General features: G+C 40.8%; 1 protein-coding gene and 1 long non-coding RNA gene across 4 annotated transcripts in view; one reads left to right on the top strand and one right to left on the bottom strand.

The window, feature by feature from the left end:
• LOC117779213 lies at positions 1-24,879 on the top strand. The gene is made up of 3 exons (XR_004616955.1): positions 1-11; positions 2,889-2,903; positions 24,780-24,879. It is a non-coding gene; the product is annotated as an uncharacterized LOC117779213 (long non-coding RNA).
• Positions 10,731-26,312, bottom strand: part of LOC117779184 (macrophage mannose receptor 1-like) — a 28,264-nt gene continuing 12,682 nt past the window's right edge. The window contains exons 1-6 of one of the 3 annotated variants that reach the window (XM_034615175.1): positions 15,084-15,308; positions 14,604-14,981; positions 14,136-14,489; positions 12,609-12,700; positions 11,509-11,735; positions 10,731-11,123 (exon numbers count right to left, since the gene is read on the bottom strand). In XM_034615175.1, coding sequence (XP_034471066.1) covers positions 11,610-11,735; positions 12,609-12,700; positions 14,136-14,489; positions 14,604-14,981; positions 15,084-15,120 — 987 coding nt within the window. In that variant the 5' untranslated portion in view covers positions 15,121-15,308 and the 3' untranslated portion in view covers positions 10,731-11,123; positions 11,509-11,609. Of the gene's footprint in view, positions 11,124-11,508; positions 11,736-12,608; positions 12,701-14,135; positions 14,490-14,603; positions 14,982-15,083; positions 15,309-26,312 lie in introns of those variants that run through there. The other 2 variants (XM_034615176.1, XM_034615177.1) reach the window with 2 other exon arrangements.

Genomic DNA, 26,312 nt, shown 5'->3' with positions numbered 1-26,312 from the left:
ATCAACATTTAGTATGTGCTGTTTGTGTATAGTGTTTGACTGACAAATTGTATTCAGTTGTGATACAACCAGTCCTCTGGTTGTGTTTTCAGGACCCACTTTCACTGGGTCTCCCAACATACTTGGACTGTGTAGTAAACACCTTGCTGGGAACACAAATGGAGTCTGAGCTGTGCAGTTAACATGACATACCTGCCCTATTTGAAGTGATATTCCCACATAAGAAAAAATGAGGCCAAGGATGTTGAGCTTCATCCAGAGCCCTAAAGAATTCTTTAAATTATTTTTTATACCATTAAACTGAGACACTTCTGTTGAATATGTCTAAAATGTGAAGTAATTATATATCAATTTAATACTTTGACTAATTCAACTATAATAAAAAGTCCATATGGACTGGATATAGCTTGAAGGGGTTTTGTTTCTTTGTCTTCAGCTTTAAAACTGTCAGAGGTTTCCTGTTGGGTTCAAGTCACAGAGCAGACTTCGGTTGGTCATTGTTTTCAGTTTTTCTTTACAAAGTGCTTTGATGGATCATAGTCATGTTGAAAATACCTCTTCTGCAAACTGCTGCTTGCCTCTGTATTGTTTTAGTTTTGGGAGCAATGTTTCTTTCTGGACGTCATCTGAAGAGGCACACTCAATGCTCATAGGGAACTCAGAGGTGCATGGTTTTAGTGAAGTCTGCTTTGTTCGTCTCGTCACCTCTAAACCACGTCAGTGTGATTGTCATCATTTATTCTGCTCAGCAGTTCATTTAGTTCTTTTATTGTATTTGTGTGCACTTTGAACAGTGTTTATTTTGTGCGGGACATTTAAGTTACCAGAACAAGCTCCTCCTCTTGAGACCACTCATTAGGAGGAGCAGGCGACATAGGCGGTTGCCTAGGGCGCAAAAAAATGCTGAGAGGGAGGCACAAGAGGCTGATTTATCATGACGTGATACATGCAATGTTAACCGATACAGTAACATCACACAATCATCCTGTAACCCAGAGGACACACCGGAGGCACAAGCACCGCAAATATCTATATATTATTATAAATTATTTAAATAATAATAATAAAATAAGGAAAATCGGAAAGCAGAGCAAAAGTGTCAAGTAAATCAGTCCACCAGTGATAAACCATATGCCAGCTGGAGTCATATGCAGATAAAAAGAGACTTACAGAATGCTGTGTCTTTATCTGCGCTGTGTGAGTGGACTGATGGCCCATGTTAATCAATTGGTCTGTTCACATGCCCTGAGGAGGAGGATGAAGAATCACTCCCTGTTTCCCTCTACGTCACCTTTTCATGGGTGTCTGGGGAAGGGCTGGCATGCATCTTGAAGCATGGATCCATTCTGCTTTACCTTGGACCTAAAGGGCTGTTCTGGTTGTTAACAGCACCTGGAACGGGACTTTCCACCTATGAGATAGAGACACTTTTCCAAATGATGATGATGAAGGATGAATAAGTTCATTTGAAAGTTTTGTCAGTCTGCTTGACACCTGTAAATGAATCAAGGTCTGGTTTAGTTAGTCAGATTTATTAACATACTCTCACATATACCCATCAGTCCAAAGCAGAGACATTTTTATGAGGTGTCAAAGGTGTGCTTGCACTAGGTGTGCTTTGAATGGAATAAAACACAATAAGCAATGTATGTGGCCACTTCTAACCATTGATCATCATTGTTTTGGTCAGTGTCTCTTTTATGAGCTATTTATAGCTAAAGGCAACCACAGCTTCTCATATGTACACAATCTATTTCCATATTTATAAAAGGACCCGATTAATGTAACAAATGATCGTGTTTCACTGTGCTGTACTTTCTCCTAGTTTACCGACAAATAATGCTTCTTTCCATTAAAAGTGTGCGAAACTTGTGTGATGCCTGGTGCAAATCATTGTGATCGTATTACCTCATTGATCCCTCCTTTTCCCACCTGTGATGGGCCGTGCGTGACAGTGGGCCACAGGAACAAAAGGGATCGCGGACAAACTGGAAAACCTCTTATCTTTATTTATTTAAATCAACACCAAAAGCATATCTAGAATCACTGTCAATGGTTGCAACTTTGTTCTTTTGACCGAATGCAAGTTCATGTCAGACAACTCACGTTCAAACGTTTAGTGCAGCAGTAGAACAGGTTTAGTGTTTGGCCTCTAGGCTCCAACTTAATCACTCCCCCATATGATTACACAGGAATGATGGGAGTGATGAGCAAATACTTGTAACCCCCCCCCCGTTGGAGCCTACAGGTGGATGCTGGGGTGGTGGAGGGGCTGAAGCAACTGGGAGCAATACTGCAGCAGCAGTGCGAGCAAAGGGGATGATGGGAAATTTCTGTCTGCTTAAATAGACCACTTGATAAGGTGGGTGTGTATTATAGATGGTTGTGGAGAGTGAGGTATGTCACATGATGTATGAACTAGCTCGCAGGCGTCGCTCCATGTCTTGTCAGGGCGTACAACACCGTAGAGCAGGGGCGGCTGGTGAAAAATATTCTTGGTGGGGCTGTGCTGTGCCATACTCAGTTTTCAGTAACCATCCCACTACGATTTAACAAAAGCTGCAGGACACCAGTTCTTAGTTGGTAATTATTTAATTCCAATAATAAACATGTCAGTCATTTTTACACAAAAACAGATAGCTAACAGTAAACTGCATACTGCACAAACTAACTTAAAAACCTAAACTTAGAAAACTCAATCAAAATAATATATACAAAAATAATAATAATCAGCCGATAAATAATGTAAATTATTGTTAGTTGTTGCCCTTGTGCTTAGATAGTAAGTAGAGTCTGCATCATTAGACTACAGACTGAGTATGGTTACTAATGTTTACTCAGTACACATTCCTGAAACATATACAGTACTATTAACAAACACTATTAAGACAAAATAAAAGGAGGTGCCATATACTGCTGGATATCTTATGAGGTAAACTATACACAAAGAAAATACACGCAGAATTGTCAATGGTTGCAACTTTGTTCTTTTGCCTGAATGCAAGTTATTTTAAGGGTGTATAATACCATAGGGGTACCAGAAGGTAACTCTCGTGCTTCCAATACTTTTCAGCCGCTACAGCCCTGAGACAGCCAATCGTTCCAAGAGCAAATTCTCCAAATTAAATAGTGTTGATACTCAATTTTCTGAATGTGTTATGTAAGATAAATGTAGAAATAGAAACTACTGTATTTTGTAGACAGCACAGTTAAAGTACATGTTTTAAAAGTATTACATATAAATTGATTTACTTTAAAATTTGTGAAAACCAAACTTTAGGATTAGTTGTTGATAACTTAAGTGATTGAGTCATACAAATTCAGTTGTGGGATTGATTTGAAAATGATTATTTTCTTCTGCAAAGTTATCTGCATTGTATTTCAAATTGTTCCATCCACAGACCAAAAGTCTGAATATCCCAACTCTCAAATTTATAATATTTTATTATTATTATTGAAATAATTTTACTTGATAATATTATATTGATATTTTTATGAACAAATTGTAAAGCTGTGGATTGATCATTTCCCTTGTTGGCATATTCACTTCATTAATTTGAGTTTTAGAATGAAAAATAAAACATCATACAAATGTACAACACTACGTCCCCTGGGAGGAACTAGGAGTAAAGATGGACGGTAACACACAACAACCAATAAATTGATGGAGTCAGAGCAGATGTGACAAATAAAGGTGTCTTTTATTTTAATTATAAATAAAAGTCAATTGCAAACATACTCACAGAATGTGGGGGAAGAGGGGACAAAGGAATTGGCCAAAGAAATTAAAAAATATAACAAAACTAGGCCTGACTATTCACTACTTCTTAAACAAAACCACAAACAAAAGGCCAAAGCTGATTATCTAAAAAAAGGGCTTCACTGAAGTAAATACAAAGGTGGCAACAACCAAACAGACTAGTGTCCAATGTGAGTGAGTGTATAGGGTACTCAACTTAACAAGTCCTTCCTTCCCACCACATCTATCATTGTATTTTAACAAGTTTGCTCGAATACCAATACAAAGATGCTCAGGGTGCTGCACACAGGCTGACGTCAGAGAGAACAAAAGAGAACCAGACTCTGAGGTGTGCTCCTTTTGTAGATCCCCTCACTGCTGGTTGGACAAGCTGTTACAAGTGGAGGAAGGAACCACTCCCATCTCACCTGTAGAAAAAACAGGGGGAGAAGCAGAGACAGCAGGAAGGGAAAGACCAACACACACACAGCACTATGTCCATTGCCTGGCACGTAACACAAGGAAAAAGATGATCGATATGGGGGGTGTGGAAGTCCCAGGGTCCAAGAGGACTGACCCAACCATTTCCACTTAGGTCCTGTAACGAGTTCTGTATATTAACACACTTTAGTTTGTCTCTGTCTGTTAAACGTGGATATAATTCAACTTAATGGCTCTGTTGCTTTGTCAGCTACTGCATCTCAGTGTGTGGTGGAGGTGGATCGACCCACGTCACGTCCCATCACTGCAGTAGAAAGACACAGCAACCTGAACACTGCCAACACTTTTACAAACTATGAGAACTACATGTACAGTACATGCTGCTGTTTGTTTCATTTATATACAGTATACATCACAAATCCAATGGGTTATTTCATCATAGCAGTGAAAATGAACATGTCATTTTTGTGTTTAAGCTCTTTCATGAATTCAGTTTGTGTTGACACTGTTGACACTCAAGGCACTTTACGTATTAAAGGGGACATAGCATGCCCATTTTACCACAAGTTGATATGGTTCCTTGGGGTCTTAATGAAATGTCTGTAACATACTTTGGTCAAAATACCACAAGGATCATTTAAAACAGCACCCTTTTTACCCTGTATAAAACAGCCCTCCACAGAGTGACCTGTTTTGAGTGCCTGTTCCTTTAAATGCTAATGAGCCAGCTCCCCCCTCCCCCCTCATGATTTTAAATGATATAAATTACATATTTTATATGATATAAATTATCAAATATGCATCCCATACTTTGTATTCCCCTTCTGTTGTCCTGGAGTTTTAATTTTCCCAATCACATAATTAAATGTCCCCCTCTGCCCATCCACTACAAGCACACAAGCAGACAGACAGAGAGAGAAAGAGAGGGGTGGGGGGGGGCTATGAAGACCATCATTTACCCCCGAACCCCGACATTCAACGGGTACAACAACAAGCGGAGAAAGCAGAATCGCGGCCTGACCAAGGGGCAACATCCTGGGCTGAGCGATGAGGCCAATACGGAAGTGCAAAAAGCTGCAGTTCACTGGGTGGCCACTTGAGGCTGGCTCCAAGAAGGAGTCAATCCCCCTTGACTCCCATGTTAAAAAGCCCGACTTTAGAGCAGAATTAAACCTGTTTACAGCCTGGTTCAAAAAATGGTTTTAGTCTCAATCACTTAGTTCTTCCTTCATGACAACTCTGAGGGGGGTGAATTTTTTTCTAACTCACTCGTTTAAATTATATAGAGGTTTGATATTATGAATAATTATCACTTGATGGACAGGTGACGTCACCGTTAGCTCGCGACTCCAGCTCCTAGCCTGTTGCCTGCTCGGCTTCACCTGAGCTAACAGGCTAACATGCTAACCCCCGTCACTGAACAGGACCTGAGTCTGTGGAGAGGTTTCACTCACATATCGGATGAATATTACGGTTTGATGTTCGGCTTGTTCCCCGGACGGAGAACTTAAAGACGTCTGCGCTCCCGTTTCTGTGGTAAGTAAAGTTTATTTTATGTATGTGTTAGTGTTAGTAGTGATGAGCAGGTATCGGTGTCTCTGTACCTGGCTTGTTAGCTTAGCTCCGCTAGCCTGCAGGCAAGATACCAGCAGTAATGGCGATGCTAACGGGACCGTACGGGAGTTATTACCGACATGAACCGAGACAGGCGACTGTGTGTGTTTGGAGAATAAGCTCCACCACGTAAGATATCTAATGTTATGTAAAGTTGTTTCACTCGCCAACCCATTTGACTTGACTACGTTGCACAGATTATTATTCTGCAGAAACAGATTTACTGTGATCAACTGAAACGTGAGTATTTAAAGTCACATCTGCATTTTAAGAGCAGCTGTTTAAAGTAGCATTACGTCTCCTAAAGCTCTTTATTCAGAGTGTTGGTGTTGATGTGTTGTAACATGTTGGTGAAAACTAAACTTGTCGGCTACATTCAGTTTTTACATCGTTAATCTTAAGCAGACTTTACTGAATTATTGTGTTAAATAAGTGGACATGCAGAATAATGTATTTTTTTGTCACATAAATAAATTATAGGAAGTGTAACTTTACTAGAATAGACAGTCACATAGAGAACCTGAGGCTGATGTCCACCACCTATTTCCTAAGCTGAAATGATTATGATCTGATGAACTTTGAAGTAATAAACTTTTATTTTTACCATGTAAAAGTCTGTTAAGGAGTTAACCTGGCACATGTATGACTTTACATATCTGTGTATTTGTGTTGAATGCTCCTCTAGGTGACTCAGACAGCCTGCACCTGTGGATGTCCAACATGAGACACAACTGGAATCCAACCAGACTGAACACTGAGGGTCATCACTTCAACACTGACTCCAGGTACAGACCTGTTTTCATAACTTACAAACAATCAAAGCAAAGTATTGCACATAATACATAATGCATTAAATTATAAATGCAATACTATTAATGGGGAAGAACTCCATACTGTACATTCATTGTCTTGGTAGTGCACTGTTTAATCCAAAACCATATTCAAATACATAGTTGAATATCCACAGAAAATAAGGATACAAACTTTGTTCATAAGTAACACTTCCTCTACAATAATGCCATACTTTTATGTTTCCTGTCATTTTATTAGTGACGTGTTCTGTCTCTTATGGCAAAGAAGAAAAATAAAACACTGGGTTTTTATCTAAAGTGTATCAAATCAGAAAGTAAAAGATAAACATTGTTCTGATAAGTGTTTATTTTTTTAACCAACCATAATGAATATAGAAATGAACTCTATTATCCATGACACTTAGCAATGACTGCCAACTCTAAACAGTTGCAGGCCATCTTTAGTTAAGGGAGGAAAACATGAAGTGTTGTGCAGATGAAGCTGGTGCAGGTCGTCCTCATGTTGACCAGCCTGAAGCTGCCGATCTCCACCATGTTGCTGCTGCCACAGTGGATGCTGAGGACATCCGGTGCTGCAGTGCTTCATCTAATGAAAAGAAGAAACTCACTATAAAAGGATGTTTTATGTTGTGTATGTTCCAGCAAAGACTGGTTCTTACAGTTTATTCTGTGTTCAGCAGGTGGAAGCACCACAGATTTCAGACAGAACCGATCTACTGGGCTCTGGGTTTGTACCCTCATGGTTAAATGCACATATTGTAAGTCGCTTTGGATAAAGCATCAGCTAAATGAAATGTAATGTACTGAAAGAAATAAAACATTGTACAAATAGATAAAATGTCTTTCTACCTCATCTGTAATATTCAAGGTGATAATCTCCCACAGAGCTGTTGATAACAGTCCACATCAAGTCTCTCCACTTCTCTCAGTGTGAAAACATAATTATATAATAAATATGAGAACCAACAGTGGTGTGTGGAGATTATAATCTTATCTAAACTGTTTGATTATAAACCTGTCTAATTCACTGTAAATTCCATAACAGGCTAAATAAACAAGGTGGCAATAGTAATGGTGGTTATACCAGCCTGTATCAGAACATTTGTGAAACATATAATTACTATCACATGCAACTTACACATGTAGCGTATTCATATTAACTTATTAACTTATTAAAATCTGGTCACAACCAAACACAACTGTAGTAGTGTAGTTAATTTGCTTCAATCTGTTCATTACACGTGTTAAATAAACGGTACCTTTTATACCAATTACATATTAAAAACCACTTGAGGCATGTAAGCAAATGATTATGATAATAGATAAAGCAATAGGTTTTGTTGTTGTGTAGTTTCAAGGTTACTTACCTCTAGTGAGTTCGTTGTAAACATCGCGACCATCCTGAAGCAACAACACCGCAGCGCTAGCCGGTTAGCAGCCGCGGGTAGCATGTAGCCTAGCTCCTTAGCCTGAGCTAACCAGGTAACGTTGAGCTCTGCGGGCGTGGCTCAGCTGTCAGTCTTCACTCGCGCTCCTCCTCTTTGCCCATTTATTGGTTAGCCAGGAACTAGGAGGAGTCAGCACCGGCAAGATGGCGCCGGGTGAACGCCTACTACTAGCCTAATTTTCACTCTTCAGAAACCAACGGGTGACGTCACGGACCCTACGTCCATTATATATACAGTCTATGGGGCTGACCTTATATATACAGTCTATGGGGCTGACCTTATATATACAGTCTATGGGGCTGACCAGCGCGGAGAAATGCACGTCCCGTGTGAACAGTCAGGCGGCTGCACGCTTGAGAACGGCGCTGCGCTGCCTCGCAGCGGCGCTTCCGCGTCCGGTGTTAACCCGGCGTAACTACTGTAACCCGGCATACAGTAGAGCTGAACACTGCAGAAGTCTTCCACACAGCTGGCAGTGTGGAAGGAAGGTGGCAGGCTGGCAGGAAGCTCAATCGAGTCGCTCAAGCATGACGTTTCTGACTTAGAGGAACTATAACAAAACGCGCAAGTGTTTTTTTCCCAGAGTTTTTGGGTTGGTAGACATGCCAGTCTTGGGCCATGGTTTTGTGTGAAACCACACTTCGGCCTACATGTGCCATCAAAGCCTGAAGCAGCATGTCCCTCCAGGACTCCGTCTCCCAGGGGCCATTAAAAACCAGAGCAAGGAACTCAATGTCCCAGAGGGCATCAACTTCACACAGAGGGGTGGAAACCCCCCCCAGGGACACAGGTTTCAACTCCCATTGGTCACTCTGGACCCCATGACCTGTGAGGTCACCGGGCCAATATAAAGTCAGGTTTGCCCCTCTTCTGACTCTCTTTCTACACTCCCTCAACGGAGAGAAGGCTGTCAAGCCTCTTCCTGCCTCTTCCTACGATCCTTCCACAGGAGGGAAGGCTGTGGAGCCTCTTCTCCAGCTCACATCTTCTCTTCCCATCCAACTCTTCGAGAGGAGCACAAAGGTGCAGCTTCCAGCTCATCTCACCAAGGAAACCTCCTCGCCCTCCAAGCTCTACCAACGTCCTAGCAGCGATGCGATGTCCTGCAGGAAAACTTCAGCCAGCAACTGAGCTATGCCGCTCAACCGAAACCAGCAAGACGACACAAAACTGCGAACTGCACAGCAACTTCCTTTTTCCCCTTTCCACGGACTGGTAACACAACTGGGCTTAATAATTATACTAGGCTAAGCAAGACTGTTTATTCGATTCTGTGTGAGGTTTATAAGTTTGATTTGTGGTGTTGTGATATTTTGGGTACAAGTTATTGAGAAAGTAATGTTAGTCTGTTATGCTCTTCACAGTCTTTCGTTGCATCCAATCTAGTAACTTCCTCTAATTTGGCACACACACAGACACACGCATAACTCTTCACCTCATTATCTCTACAGGTCGTAAACATTCCAATAGGTGGGGGACGGGTGTTATCTCTTTGGCCAGCGACCATCTTGAAAGCACGCTGACTCACACAGACACACACACATGTATACACACATACCTATCTTTGTTTAGACCGTTAGTAATTTGTGTTTTTATACTTTATTATATTCATAATAAATGTTTTTCTTTCACAAATGTTTTTCCATTAATGTTGCATAAGTGAATTTCGCCAACCTCTACACTGTCAAGAACTCCATATCTTTCAACTTAGCTAACTATCTATATGGTAATTTTGGTTATAGTTATTAATTTAATTGTTAATCAGAGTTCCAAATTTGTAGTTAGAACCTTTATGAGACTTAATCAATAAATTGGCTATCTTTTCCCTTCCTTTGAAGGGTGGTGCCCCGAGGTAACTTTAATCAATTAAAGTTATTATTTAATATTAATAATTAAATATTAATATTTAATATTTTTATCTTGATAACCAAATTTATTGAATGCCGAAAGGCACACCATTTTATGGTATCACGTTTGATGCATTATGGCACAACACCAGATACCCACATTAACCTGTAGAAGCACTAACAAAGTGGAATTTGCATGCTATGTCCCCTTTAAGGTCCAGACCTTGAATATAACAGAGAAACCCAACAATTTCCAAAATGAACAAGCACTATGGCTTTAGTAAAACTAAGTTAATCTACTTAAAGTATTAAAGGTAAAGTGCAGCCCATTCTCTGCTCTGTCTCCTGTATATTGTTTAACACAATGCAAGTCCACACTGTCATATATCTCTTTTAAATGCAGTCATGGACGGGGTTTATTTCACAACTGAGTCTTGGTGGTGGCCTCTTCCAAATCCATTTTACATGAATCTTCCTCCACAAGTGCTACTGCTGGAGGAGGCGTGGTCTAATCTTACCGGTCTGGTTGGATTTCTGGTTTTAAATGTGAGTCTAATTCTTTAGACATTATTCAGAAATCATTTAAAAACCTGTGGTTATTTGTTGCCCCTTTGCAAACATGTGAGTAAGAAAACAAAGGATTTGTTTATAAAGTGTAAATAACAGTTTTAATGATGAGGGTCAGACTCTTCTACAGGATGCATTGTTGGAGATAAAAACTCTAATACTGGGCCAGATGCTAAGTCTAGACTTCTTTTCCAACACGTATACTTTGCTATTTCTGGAGTCTCAATAGTTGGTCAAAAGAATTCACTGGAGATGGTCAGAGTTCAATGCAGTAGAGTTTATTTTTTTACAAGTTGTAAACCCGAGCTGGCTCCGGAACCCAACTGAAGACTGAGCTTCAAACCCTCTGCTTATATGCTCATCCTCGTCTCTGCTGTTGCCCGTTCAACCAATCAGGAGGTGAATCTCTCCATCTCCTGATTGGTTCAAAACTTCTGATTCGTCCTGAGCCTAATGGTGTCATACTTTCCCAAGTTGACTTTGTCTCCCCCTACAGTTACGTCAGGGGTCGATTCTAATGGTGTATTAAAGTTGTGGTTGTTGGTCTAACTTTGACACCATTATAAATCTTGGAGTTTTGGAGGCTTCTGTTTCAGGCCTTACTCGATTTAGAAGGTCCTGTCTCCAGACTCCTTTAGATCCGGGCGATGTCTATCTGCATTTTTAAAAAATGATTACATTTCCACACACTTAATATAGGTTCAAAAAACAATAATTCCAGTAAGGGCGCATACATGATTACATTTCTTTATGCTGGATATATGGTGCTGTCTGGTGAAAGCGTACATTTGCAACCAGAAATCTGTTTTGCATGGGCTTGACCTGTGCTGTGGGTCTTTGTCATTCCCTGAGTATAAGACATAATCAGCTGTAACATTATTAACCTGCCTAGCAACTAATTACATTTTCCTTCAGATGGAGACTCTCCCTGTGTCTGGTGTTAATTAGACATTCTTCCCGGGCTGCATAAAGTTCCTGATGCTCTTTATACACAGACGCACAGTTTAAGCATATAAGCACACAGGGGCTAGTTTTTCTACAACATCATTCATTGGTATGGTTTAACTGCGTACAGTGATAGAGGTGTGTATATCTGCAGACATGAAACATTAGCACATGCAATAAAAGTTGAATTCAAATATTAAAGCTCAGTCTTTTTTTTCTTGTCAGAACCTTTTTCCTCCTTGTGGAAAACTTTCCCATCAGCCTTTTCTTTCCACTTCAAGGTGACGCCACTCAGTCCTTTCTCCTTCAATCTTTCCTGGAGCTGAAAAACAGAAATGGCAGCTATTTGAAATACTTTGAACAGATTCCTTTGCTCTCTAAGACAAAGAGTTATGTGTTTTTAGTCAATTCAATTCTATTTATATTGCATATATATCATAATATACATCATCTCAAGGAACTTTACATAAAAGGTCAAGACTTTAAAGTGTATAGAGAAACCCAACAGTTCCCACAATGAGCAGCACTTTGGAGACTGGAGAGAAAAACTCCCTCATTAACTGGAAGAAACCTCTAGAACCAGACTCAATGTGGGCAAGAAGGAGAGGGGGGTGTAAAAGAGGGAGGAGAAGAGAGAGAGATATGGAGAAGAGAGGATGGTGGAAGGAGGGGATAGAAAAGAGAGATAGGAGGAGAGGGGGAGAGAGAGTAGAGAGAGACCAGGAACAGTTGTGCACCATCAGGTTTCAGCTCTGACATACTAGTTGTTCTAATAAATACAATAAGAGTGATAATAATTCATGATAGCACAAATAATTCATATTATAATAATAATAATAATAATAATAATAATTTTTTAGATATTTGTCTGCTGGAATGTTTGTATTTTGTGATCGTCACATAGCAATCATGCCAAAATCAGGATTCATGTTTCCTGGTCTCAAATAAAAAACTGTAGTTTTACATTAGAAATACCTGGAAGAATAATCTGTCAAAAATAATTAAAGGAGTCAACATGATTATAACTCTTCTTTCCATTGGTGTGGCTGCTTTGCATTGTAGAACATCTGTGGCTGCAGTTTTTTTTACATTCACTCGTCTACTTCATGGTTATTTGATGATGTCAAACTCTGTAATACATCTGTCCAGGGTCTGTGAATGAGTTCATGTTTCAGGGTGGATTTTGGAGACTTGCCTCTTTCAGAATCTGTTCTTTCACAGCAGGGTCATTCAGGTCCACAGAGGAGTCCTGTAGCTTCACCCTCACCTTCACCAACGTCTTCACTGCTGCTTAGACAAAGAACGAGGAGAGAAACAAAACACACGTTTAATGTGGTGTATAGTTTAGTGAAACCTACAGTTATTCCTGTGGAGATAGAACTACTGAGATCTTTGATTTAAAGGGGACATAGCATGCCCATTTTACCACAAGTTGATATGGTTCCTTGGGGTCTTAATGAAATGTCTGTAACATATTTTGGTCAAAATACCACAAGGATCATTTAAAACAGCTCCTTTTTACCCTGTCTAAAACAGCCCTCCACAGAGTGACCTGTTTTGAGTGCCTGTTCCTTTAAATGCTAATGAGCCAGCTCCCCCCTCCCCCCTCTCCCCCCATGATTTTAAACAATATAAATTACATATTTTATATGATATAAATTATCAAATATGCATCCCATACTTTGTATTCCCCTTCTGTTGTCCTGGAGTTTTAATTTTCCCAATCACATATTTAAATGTCCCCCTCTGCCCATCCACTACAAGCACACAAGCAGATAGACAGAGAGAGAAAGAGAGGTGGGGGGGGGGCTATGAAGACCATCATTTACCCCCGAACCCCGACATTCAACGGGTACAACAACAAGCGGAGAAAGCAGAATTGTGGGCTGACCTTATATATACAGTCTATGTGGCTGACCAGCGCGGAGAAATGCACGTCCCGTGTGAATAGCCAGGCGGCTGCGCGCTTGGGAACGGCGCTGCGCTGCCTCGCAGCGGCGCTTCCGCGTCCGGTGTTAACCCGGCGTAACGAGTGGGGGGGGCTCTGTGTGTTTGTGCCGGTGTTACAGTAGTGGTGAACACTGTGGAAGTCTTCCACACTGCTGGCTGTGTGGCGCTGACACAAATTCCAGCTCACGCACGGGAGAGTGAGCGGTCGCTCCCGAGCAGCTGCTGCAGCCTCCCAGTCCCAACGATCCAGACAAATGCCACATGTGAGTGAATCGCGGGCTGACCAGCGGAGAAATGCTCGTCCCGTGTGAACAGCCAGGCGGCTGCGTGCTTGGGAACGGCGCTGCGCTGCCTCGCAGCCTCGCTGCGTCCGGTGTAAACCCGGCGTGACGACGGGGGGATGAGGTGGGGGATGAGGTGGGAGGTGGGCCAAGACCATGTAGGGAGACTTCCAGTTCCTTGTTACGACACAAAACCCAGGAAGCTCAATCGAGTCGCTCAAGCATGACGTTTCTGACTTAGAGGAACCATAACAAAACGCGCAAGTGTTTTTTTCCCAGAGTTTTTGGGTTGGTAGACATGCCAGATACCCACATTAACGTGTAGAAGCAGTAACAAAGTGGCATTTGCATGCTATGTCCCCTTTAAAACACAGAGTCAGGAGCCTCTAGTATCTGGGCTGCATGTTGCCCACAAGACAGTTTGATCAGGCCTGTAAGAAAAACTCACAAATAAATATTAAGCAACACTAAAATACAAAAAAGATTCTCACTTGTGATGCTGTAGCAGACAAATGGTTTTCTTTCTTTACAGGAACGTAACCTCGATTTTCCTCCCTTCTCCAAATCTGCAACACCACATACGACTTTCATCGAGCCAAGTTTGTTGTGACCCTGATACCAGGAGCTGAATGAGTAGTTACTCCCGTCGGACCAGTAAGTCTGAGGATCTCTGTACAAACCGATCGATGCCCATTTGAGAGGTTTTATCAAGTTCTTTATCTTCTCTCTGTCAGCGTCGTTCCTCACAGTGGCCAGATCTGTGTAGTGTTCTCTGCAGTGCCTCTGAGCCTCAGTCCAATTCTTTGCTGTATTCACCAGCACAAAGTCAGAATCCTCTAATGTTCCTGCAGTTAAGTTTGAGAACAAAAGAGGGATTGTTGAGATCACACAATGGTTTTCAAAATCATATCTTATACATTATGTTGTATAGTAAAGATCAATATAAAGCACATCATTACCATTGTAGCAGACAAATGGAATCTTACTATGGCAGTAATAATCATACCATGTTGCATACTTTGAACCCTGCAACACACAGAGCTCATTGGCTTTGTAATAGTTTGGGTCAGGAGACTTCCAGCTCCTATATTCAGCTCCACTCTGGTTGAACCCATCTGACCACTTCCAGTCAATACGACTGTACAGGCCAATCCAAACCTTAGAGCTGTGACCAGCGGCAGAAACTGTGTCTTTAAGTTTCTTCATTTCTTCAGTGTTTTCAATAGTGGCCAGGTCTGTGTACGTCTCTCTGCAGTAGCTCTGAGCTTCAGTCCAATTCATTTTATCAGACACAAAGTGGTACTGATGGAGGAGGCATGTGGAGAAGGTGAGGCACCCTGAGGATGAAACCAGTTATTTTTGTTATGTATGAGGACTCAAATTAATCTCTATATTCAGATTTCCTGTTAGACATCATACAAACAGTGAAATTCACTGACCTGAGAGACACAAGACACCAATGAAGATCCCTTCCATCCTGATGCTGCTCTGTGGACTGTCTGTGCCAGTGTTCACCACTAACACCAAACTGAACTAGTTCTAGTGCAGCTTTAGGGAAATGTAACACCAGCTCCTCCTCTTCTACTGAAAATAGTCAGTGTTCTGTTGAACTCTTTATGCAAAAAGGCAAAGATGCAAACAACAACATTTTTCTTGTTTATCTCAGGTTGCATCTCACTATGCAGATAGTTCTGATCGTATCTGACCATGACTGGTCTCTGCCTCCACCCCTGTGCAGGTGGTGAGTGAATGAATGTCTGTTTGTCTTGCTCACACCGTGGATCCAATGATACCTCTGTGACAGGGATGTTTATCTTTGTTTATCTTTATCTACCAATGTTGTGATCACCTCTAATTTCATCCAATATGTAGATCAGATGAAAATAAGGATGAAAAGAGAAGAAAAAGAAATGATGATGATGAGTATTATTATTATTATACTGCTATCATCTATTAATTATTTTCATTATAACAACCAGTCTGAATATAGTTCCAAATCATGTTTTATGATTTGGTGCTAAACAAATTAAATTGAATTAACTCATTACCCAATTGCATATCCTCAGGCTGTAACCCCACTGGATATTGAAGCCTGCCTTCAGGTATCCAGTGTTCATCTTTACAACCTGGATGTGTTCATGGAGACACAATTTGCACCACATGTCTCAGATCCAGTCCTTCTAGGCCCGAGCACCAACTCAGCCCCAGCATGTTGTGTGTTTCCTGATCTCAACCAAAAACAGCAGCTCTACAGCCGGAAGAATTATTCGACATCCTGAAATAATTCAAAGGAGTCAACATGATAACTCTTCTTTCCAGTGTTCTGGCTGCTTTGCTTTGTAAATCCTGTCTGGCAGGAGTTCTTTGTATTCACTCATCTCCCTCAGGGTTATTTGATGTCATCAAACTCTGTATTATATCTGTCCTGGGTCTATGAATGTGTTTCAGGGTGGACCTCAGGTAATCAAGTCATCCTTGAAGTGAATATTTGTGTTGGATGTAACAAAATTCCCTGAAGGTGTTTGTGATATATCACATTCACAAGAACATGAGGTCACCGTGACCTTGACATTTTACCTTCAGTCACCAACATCGTTTCAGTTCATCTCTGAGTCCAAATGAAGCTTCGGACAGAATTTGACATGTGTTCATAAAAATGGGGCAGACAAACAACCTGAAAACCTCCACCTAGGATTTTCTGCATCAAAGGAAAAATACACATTAAACATTAGACCAACATGTCTTTCAGTGTGGTCACTTCTGGCTGAATATGTCTGTCAGGTCATGGTCAAGACCTGTCAGACTGTCCAGAAGAGAAAAGTAATGAGTTCAATATTAAGGACAAGCTAGCTTGGGGGGTTGTTCTCCAGAGGCTGGTGTAGTATTTTCATAAATCAGGGGCCACAATTTACACAGAGGGGCCAATGATATATCAAACATCCATGTCCAATTCCTGATTCAGTAAGATGCACATTTAAAGATTCAGTGTGTAGAATTTGGTGAGATGTAGTGGTGCAGTTGCATATTGCAGCTGAGTTCCCCTCACAGCTCGCTCCCCTTCCAGACCCGCTCCTGATGTAAATATAAAGTATTTAAATATAAGGGGCTCATTTAAGGGGGAAAGAAGTCCACAATTTTTTGAATTTAGATGAAATACACTAGTTAAAACATCAGTAGGATTATTTCATATTCATTTTCTGCCAATCGATCCCTTTCACCAAAATCTTACACACTGAACCTTTAATTCATGTTTACTTTTAGCTCCATAGCTTTGAACACACACCATTAAATATATTTTGAAATTTGTTTCTCGTTCAAGCACATTGTGTTCTTCCAAAAAACCAGGAAAATAAATAGTTATTAGTTCATTTAGACAACTGACAGGACATTACCTCAGGAAACATGCAGCTGAACTGGGTGAGTTGTGTGATGCAACATATGATCGATATTTAAATACCCATATATTAGTCTTCACTATACCTGACATTCATGGTCTCAATAGCTGCTTCTTTCTGATATCTCTGTCCCAGCTACTATAATGGGGGAAGGTTCCTGATGCTCACAGAGGAATCAGGGCTCCTCCTTGGTTTTCACATCATGGACCATAGAAAGAATTCATAAAATGTTGTTGTGGGTCCAGGAATTTTTTCACTTTCTTTAAGATTGCGAGATGAGAGTGTTTGATAACATTTTTGATGATTTCTCAGGAAATAATTTATGTATCTTGACTGAAAAAGAAATCAAGCATGATTGGTGCAACTTGGTTGAATTTAAGGGGACTGTTGGGCCTTGGTGGAGTTATGCACTTTACTCAGTGGCATTGTAGTTTGATTATAGGGCCTAAAATTCCCACCAAGGTTATGTTTTAAAGCTGTGTTATGTTTGCAAGACATCCACAGTGAGCAAGAAGCGAATCAGAGATTTGTTGGTGGTAAAATCCGCGAGTGCATCTGCAGGACTGTTTACTCCCTTTGTCTGTGTCTCTGTTTGGCCTTTTTAGACCTTCTCTTGTCTCAAACTCTGAGGCTGTGTTAGAGCTGTGCTGAACCGGGATGGAGGAGAACAACATGTTCCTCTGAACTACCCCCTGACCCCAACCATCCTGAGACTGAGACAGACTCCTGCAGTACACCAGCCAATCAACTGTTCAGTTACACTTTCTGAAAAAGTGAAAGCAAAATACATTAAATACCCTGAAATCAATGAAATTATTTTTAATTGTAAAAGATACTTCCTGTAAGTGGCTACGCGAGAAAAAATAACTCATTGGGTGAACTCAATTCAATTGCTGGCAGGTTTTCCATTCAATAAATACATGTAGCTCCAACTCAATTTAATAAAATCCTTGCAATATAATTTCTTCTCATTGGTCCAACTAATTTCTCTCACATAAAGCTAAAATAACATTATTACATTAGTTGATTAGTTAGGTTGATTTACATAACACCAACTTATCTTTTTTAAAGGCAGCTAAAGTAAAATATCTACATAGATGATGTGAAATTGATTTTAGTTAGTCCAACACAAAATTATATAATTGGAAATTAATAAGGAAATATTGCTTTTCATCTGATCCCCGTTTAGCATGAGACATGAGGCATTTTAAAATGCTCAGAAACTGGCATAGTAAAAACCAACCAACAAATGTTGCATTATGGGAAATGTAGGTTGTTTTACATACAACAAATATCAAGAAACAAACTGATCAGGAAATAAAAGCAGCAGTACAAAAGTGGTGTAGAGCAGAGACAAAGTCACATAGATGGAAAGGGGAAGTTATGTGGACAGAATTTCCATATGTGAACATACTTCTCCCAGCTCATGGAAATCCAATCATTAAAAATGTCGGACCCAGGAAAACATCACTGAGGTCGCAGAACTTTGTCGGCTGTGTTTCCCGCTCATGCAAACTATTTTATTTTCAGCTGCTGTATCTTTGCATAGAGCTTGTGCCCATTCAAATTCATTTCTGAATAAACTGGAAAGTGAAGAGTGCACTCAAGTACACTGAAGAGTGTACTTGAGGTTGTCTGGAAAGCTCAGATCAAAGCATTAATGAGCCCAAACAGCATGATGAACCCCATTATCACCCTTCCTAAGTTGTCCATGACTTTGATGCCTTCAATCACGATTCCCACGTCCTCTGGCTCCACATCTCCATCTCTTCGGATAGTGTATATCCCCATGATTGCGAGTGCAATGTCCCTCTCTGCACCCTCAGTGGCGGAGAAGTACAATGCTGAACAACACACTAGGAAAATACAAACAAAAATATAAAGTAGAATTCTTACATGAACTGCAGTTTCATAGAAGAAAGTTCATCAGTTGTCGGGTCAAAATCTATGGAAGCCCATTTCAATGTGATGAAGAAAATAAAAATCCTGTATCTCATCATTATCACTTAGTATCGTACCTAGTATGTACCCTATTGTTTACATAAGAAGAGCATCAACATTTTAGCAAGTTGTGTCCCATCTCCTCTCTCATCTCCTCCTGGAGCGAGGCGGAGTGCACACTCACATACACATACATACACACACACTCACATGAGTCCCCAGGGGTAAATAAGTTTTCGTTTTTTTTGGTGCTGCCTTCAGGTGCTGTCAGAAAACCAACACACTAACCAAGCCAAAGTCACTGTGTGAAAAGGTGCCCACCCCAAATTTCTAATTACGGACAAATCTGAGCAGTCTAGATCCGGGCCTTTCCTCTACTCGACAGTCACCTTAGAGTTACCTAGAACTCCACGTGGTGGGCAGCTCTCTCTCTCTCTCTCTCTCTCTCTCTCTCTCTCTCTCTCTCTCTCTCTCTCTCTCTCTCTCTCTCTCTCTCTCAGTGCATGCTGGGAGTTTGTTGGTGGCGTGGTGGTGAGCGTGTGAGAGTTTGTGGTATTTTCACAAATTGCTATACTTATATTCTAAACTTTGTTTTTTGTATGATTGTGTAGTTGTTAGTTGTTGTATTGTTAGTGTGTCTGTGATAGTTTGGCGGTGAGTGAGCCGTGTTTTCTCGGCGGGATGGCGTCCTCTGGGCCGCTGTCCCTGTCTCTGAGACACGGAGTGAGGCTGGTACCGCAGCAGGACAGCCCGGTGGAGCAGGTGTTGTTGGCGGTGAGAGAGCAGGTGGACAGATGAGTTTTCCTCCCTTACCCAGTGGTGGGAAGTAGGAAAGGCCCAAATCAGAGTGTTCTGTCAGCAATACTCAGCCAACTCGACCGTTAAAATAAAAAGAGCCATTCAGAAATTAGAGGAGGAGATCAGAAACCTGGAAACTGTCACAGTCACACAAAGCAACGGGCAGGATGCAGAACAGCTCAAAACCAAGAGACAGGATTTAAACTCCTTTTTACATGAAAGAGCCAAAGGAGCCTTGGTCAGAGCCCGCTTCAATAAAGTACATGATATGGACGCTCCGACCACCTTCTTCTTTAACTTAGAGAAGTCGGTGGCTCGGAGAAAACAGATGGTGTCTCTCCGGTCCCAGACGGAGAAGTGACCACTGAACCGGCTAGGACGAGGAAACACGCAGTAGAGTTCTACTCAGACCTGTTCAGGGCGGTTCACTGTGATGCAGACTCTGCTGCAGAGCTGCTACAAGGACTTCCTCAGCTGACGTCCTGAAGAACAGGATATATTAAACTATGACATCACCTTAGAGGAACTGACCACGGCTGTGTAGCAGATGGCGTCCGGAAAGGCCCCTGGAGTGGATGGATTACCTTCTGATTTTTAAAAACATTTCTGGGGTGTTTTGGGACGAGACATTTCAGACATTTTTAAAGAGTGTTTTAAAAAAGGGACACTTCCTACTTCCTGTAGACGCGCAGTTCTCTCTCTGCTGCCTTAGAAGGGAGATCTTAGCCTTTTAAAGAACTGGAGACCAGTGGCCCTTTTATGCACAGACTACAAGATCCTCTCTAAGGTTTTATCAAACAGACTGAAGACCTACATTGAACAGCTGATCAACCCAGATCAATGTTACTGTGTGCCTGACAGATCCATGCTGGACAATCTGTTTTTAATATGAGATGTGTGTAAATTATATAATGTAAATGTGGGTATTATTTCAATCGATCAGGAAAAAGCCTTTGACCGTGTGGATCACGATTTTTTATTTTCAACCTTGCAGACTTTTGGTGTTCGAGGGGGGGGGGGGTTCCTTTCCTGCGGCCTTCAGACTGCAGACGGTGCAGAAGTTGCTGTACGGCTGTGGGCGTTTGCTGAAAATCGTACTCTAGCTGACCAATGGGATGATGACTGTGAGTACCTGTTTCCCTCTCTGATCGTCAGCCCTGCTGCTGATGGGTGGCGAGAGGAGTGGACTGCTTCTTTCCTTCAAAACACCGGTGCTGGGTAATTTCAGCTCTTCTGGGAAGAAGCAGCTTTATGTCAGCTGTGTGAAGGTGCTGAACCTTCACTCTCTGGCTGGAGTCAAGGAGATGAGGTGGACTGAGGTTTTTGCTGCAGGCTGCACCCCTGAAGGCAGGTGGAGGGGCCTGTATAAACCTCCTGTTGAAAACCAGGTGGGTGACCTCCAGTGGAGGATTATACATGGAGCTTTAGCTACAAACACACACAGAGCTCACCTGGATCCGAGCACTGGGGAGGGATGTGGTTTCTGTGGTGATAGGGAGACTGTAGAGCACCTAGTGGTGTCTTATCCTCGACTAGAGGTTTTATTTAGACAACTGCAGCAGTGGGTGGAGGCTCTGGGGTAGAACCTTTCTCTCCTGTTGTTTGTTTTTGGGCCTAAATACCACAAAGGAAACAGAGCAGCACTAGTCCTGGTTAACTTCCTGTTTGGTATGGCTAAACTGGCCACCTGGAAGAGCAGGGAGAACCAGATGTTGGGTGAAGGCTGGACAGATGTGGTGAAGTGCCTCGAAGGTTTGGTAGCAACTCAATGAAAATTGAACACGCCTTCTACAGCCTGACCAGTAACCTGGAAGCTTTTACGTCTCAGTGGGGGATCAGACAGGTTTTATGTTCACTAGAGGAGGACGGTTCACTGGCCTTCATTTTTAATCTCCATGTGTGTGTGTGTGTGTGTGTGACATGTAGTTTTCTTTTGTAAAATATGATCTGATTGAAGTGTTATTTATTATTTTTTGCTGATGCTACTATTGGAGAGATCCTGACATGATCTAAATAAAAGTTATCTTAAAAGTCAAAGTCTCTCTCTCTCTCTCTCTCTCTCTCTCTCTCTCTCTCTCTCTCTCTCTCTCTCTCTCTCTCTCTCTCTCCTTTTTCTCTCTCCTTTTTTCTCTTTGGCCGCTCACATTGAATCTGCAGCAGCTCTACAGCAGCAATGCCTGGAAGAATTATTCGACATCCTAAAAATAATTCAAAGGAGTCAACATGATAACTCTTCTTTCCAGTGCTCTGGCTGCTTTGCATTGTAAATCCTCTCTGGCAGGAGTTCTGTGTATTCACTCATCTCCCTCAGGGTTATTTGATGTCATCAAACTCTGTATTATATCTGTCCTGGGTCTATGAATGTGTTTCAGGGTGGACCTCAGGTAATCAAATCATCCTTGAAGTGAATATTTGTGTTGGATGTAACAAAATTCCCTGAAGGTGTCACCGTGACACCGTGACCTTGACATTTTACCTTTAATCACCAACATCGTTTCAGTTCATCTCTGAGTCCAAATGAAGCTTCGTACAGAATTTGACATGTGTTCATAAAAATGGGGCAGACAAACAACCTGAAAACCTCCACCTAGGTGTTTCTGCATCAAAGGAAAAATACACATTAAACATTAGACCAACATGTCTTTCAGTGTGGTCACTTCTGGCTGAATATGTCTGTCAGGTCATGGTCAAGACCTGTCAGACTGTCCAGAAGAGAAAAGTGATGAGTTAAATATTAAGGACAAGCTAGCTTGGGGGGTTGTTCTCCAGAGGCTGGTGTAGTATTTTCATAAATCAGGGGCCACAATTTACACAGAGGGCCCAATGATATATCAAACATCCATGTCCAATTCCTGATTCAGTAAGATGCACATTTAAAGATTCAGTGTGTAGAATTTGGGGACATCTTGTGGTGAAGTTGTATATTGCAGCTGAGTACCCCTCACATATCTCTCTCCTTCCAGACCTGCTTCCTATGTACATATAAAGTATTTAAATATAAAGGGCTCATTCTAGGGTAAAGACCACAATTTGTACAATTTAGATGAAACACAGTAGTGAAAACATCACTAGGATTATTTTATATTCAATTTCTGCCAATAGATCCTTTCACCTCAATCTTACTTTAGCTCTATAGCTTTGAACACACACCATTAAATATATTTAGAATTTGTTTTCTCGCTGAAGCACATTGTATTCTTCCAAAAGAACTATAATGGGGGAAGTTCCCTGATGCTGTGTTGCGCCCCGCCCACAGTCAGTATCTCATAATTATGAGATACTAAGTCATAATAATGAGATACTAAGTCATAATAATGAGATACTATCTCATAATAATGAGATACAGATTTTTATTTTCTTCATCACAGTGGCTGAAATGGGCTTCCATACGCAACAGAGCAGGGAAGCCGTGGTTGAGAGGCTGCGGTCAGGACAGCCGCCTGTCTCTCGGAAGTGAGCGACTATGTATCGAGGCAGAGACATAACATAATCGATTCATGTTTCCTGCTCCGTTCATTGTCTTAGCGATGTGCTGCCGCTGCATAATTATAACCAGCGCTGCTCCAGGATCATCCAGTTCTGGATGAACGTATTTCAGGATTTAAAAGAGTCTGACCATTTCTCTGGTGACTTCCTCGACAAAAGTCTGATACAATTCACATGTCTCGAAGTAATGACTTTGGAAATGTAGCCTATAATTCAAAGTTTTAATACATTATTTTGTCCATGGTGTCATATGTTACACAAGTGTGTGAGGTTCTTCTTCTATATTACCAGCAACAAAAGTGAATTCCACTGTTAAAAAAATGAAGCACCACAGGATGTCCTTAAAAAATTTTTTAATACCAATAAAATACCCAGAATACTATAAAGGACTGGTAGTAAATGTTAATGTTCACTGAGATAATGTGTTTATGGTTTAAGAATAGAGTTCAGCTGAGTTAGAAGGATTGTTGTTTAAGTAACCGAGTTTTCCAGAAGGCCAGTGAACATGCCAGTGTTTGGGCACGTGACACTGTTGGACATTTCCAGCTACTAATGGCTGCGGGTTCGGGGCTATGGCGTGCTTCTCATTGCCTGGGAGACAGAGGTTGTCCTCTGACCACAGGGGGGATCCTGTGTCGCCGTCGCGCTGTTCTCTCTCGGTTCCGGATCATCCGTGTCTCGTCCTCACCACGGTCCCGCTGCCCCTCCCCACTAGAAGCGCTGCGGCCACTGGGGCGCCCGTGTTGTTTTTCTGCGATATATATTCCCATATTTAATAATCACAAGTTGTTCTACTGGATCAGATTGAATGTGAGCACCCATCCTCAGCAAAATAACAATATATTTGCAGTTTTTCTATGGGTGGAAAATGTTATGTTGACTGCGAATTTCAGTTTAAATGATTGACAGATGTATTGTCTCGAAGTAATGAATAGCAATGAACTCTAAAATAATTGACATCTCCCCTCTGAGCTTCATATCATCTCTTTTCATTCATCATTATGGAAAAATGATACATCTCAACAAAGTAACTGGGGCAGTCCTGAAAATAAACCTCTCACATTTTGCCTTTGCGAAAAATGTCAAATTTGTCCTCATAGTGGAACTATGTAGCATGACTGAATGTGGTCTGACACACTTTGGTTATTCTTGCATAATCATCCATAAATCAAACATGTTATAATATCTTAGGATGGGTGTCTATGGGCTGAAACCTTAAAACACCCACACTTCTGGCTGCAGTCCAGTGGTGTTTGGCATCAGACAAACCTGGTAATACAGAGAAGTGCAACAGTTTAATTTCTCCCCTATGTGATTTAGTGTTTATACACTATTTAAGCATTTATGAAATGTCTTTCTCATCAAGATATTTCAATTGCCACCAAAGAATTACATGGCATTTGGTGATGTAGAGATGATGTTAGGTGTTGAAATATATTGTCTATTATTTGGTGCTGATAAGTCAACTATCTTTTTTATCGTTTAAATAAAAGCAGGCCAATCTTGCCTATGTAGCCTAATAAAATGTGGTCTGTCATCCTAATATTTTTTTCATTTGCAGTGTGGCTACCATGACACCATCAACAAATAAAGCCTAATTTCCACACTAATTAAAGTATGCCTACATTTTTTTCCTTTTTGAATTAACCCATGTTTGATCACATAAACATTTCACAATAACTGTTATGTTCGTGTTTCGAAGGATGAGGCTTAGTTTAAGTCCCAAAGTAGCTTTATTGCAAGATGCCCTAAGCAACATATATGTGCATCTTAGTGTTTTCTTACTCTAATCTTTTCTGCTTCTTTAATTACTCATATTTAACAACTGCTGCCACCTAGTGTATAAAACATGCAGTAGCATCTGATCACAACAATAAGTAACAGGGAAATGTCTACTTAAAAGATTCTCTGTGAAGGAATTTGATGGATAATATAAGTTTTTCAAGATTTTATCCATTGCAGTTATCCAAAGTCAGCAATTCTGCTCTGTGAGACAGGGTCCACCAGTTTTAGAACAAATAAATGCTTACAATAAATAGTCAAGTACCATTTGTGGCAATGGGTAGTTAAACTTATCTGCAGTAAAGACACAATTAGTTTGATCACAGATGTACAAAACAAGAGAGAAACCAGTGCTTTTTATTTATAAAAAGTAGGACACTTTTGAGGTACTCCTTAATGTATATTACAACAGATTAACAAACAAACACAGCCAGTAATAACAGCTGACATGAGCAAGAGGCTCCAATTCAATTATATTTTTTCAGTAAAAAATGCAACTGTGTGAGAACCATTTCCAAAAAGATTCTACTCGAACTGATAACAGACAACGTAAATCAAAGTAAATTTGAAATAGATGTTTCTTAGTCATTTACATAACAAAATGTGTGAAAAACATGACTTTTGTAAAAGGCTCAATTTGTTTATAGGTCTAGCTTTTTTATAGAATCACAGGGTTCAACAGATGCTCATCAAAGTGTCATTAATACCACTATAAAATAAATGAAAAGCTTTTTTAAATAATTCAAGAAATTTGAAAGGAGTAACATGGAAAAGCCCAGCCTGTTCAGGCATTTCAAACATCAACATTTTTCAATAACAACACTTCCAAAATAATTTAACTCTACTTCAGTGTAAAACCTTGGACACCTTAACACAACAAAATTCACAAAAGATTTCCTGTTAACAACATCAGAAAGGTTTAGAGGATGATGTCTTTTGTACCACTTAAAGACTTTCACATTGTCTACAAAACTGTACTGAGCTGGTATATTTAGATGAAACAAGTACACAAAAGCAGTAAACAATTTTGCAAATTTGCACATTTGTTTTTTGGTGTAGTAGTCCTTTAAGTGCATGAACAGACTGTTCATCAACCATTTGTTACAAACAGTTTAAGTGAGGTGATGACTTTCTTGATAAAATAGAAAATGCTAATCATGAAAAGAAAAAATCCCCCTGAGCTCATAATACAGCTCCTGAGCTAATTACCACATCTTCCCCACATTATCTCTGTCTCACAATCACACTGTTTTGATCTTGACTGTC

This window comes from Hippoglossus hippoglossus, chromosome 18, assembly GCF_009819705.1.
Source record: "Hippoglossus hippoglossus isolate fHipHip1 chromosome 18, fHipHip1.pri, whole genome shotgun sequence".
NCBI lineage: Eukaryota > Metazoa > Chordata > Actinopteri > Pleuronectiformes > Pleuronectidae > Hippoglossus > Hippoglossus hippoglossus.
Note: the sequence above shows the minus strand (reverse complement) of the source record. Positions and strands in the feature narration are given on the sequence as shown.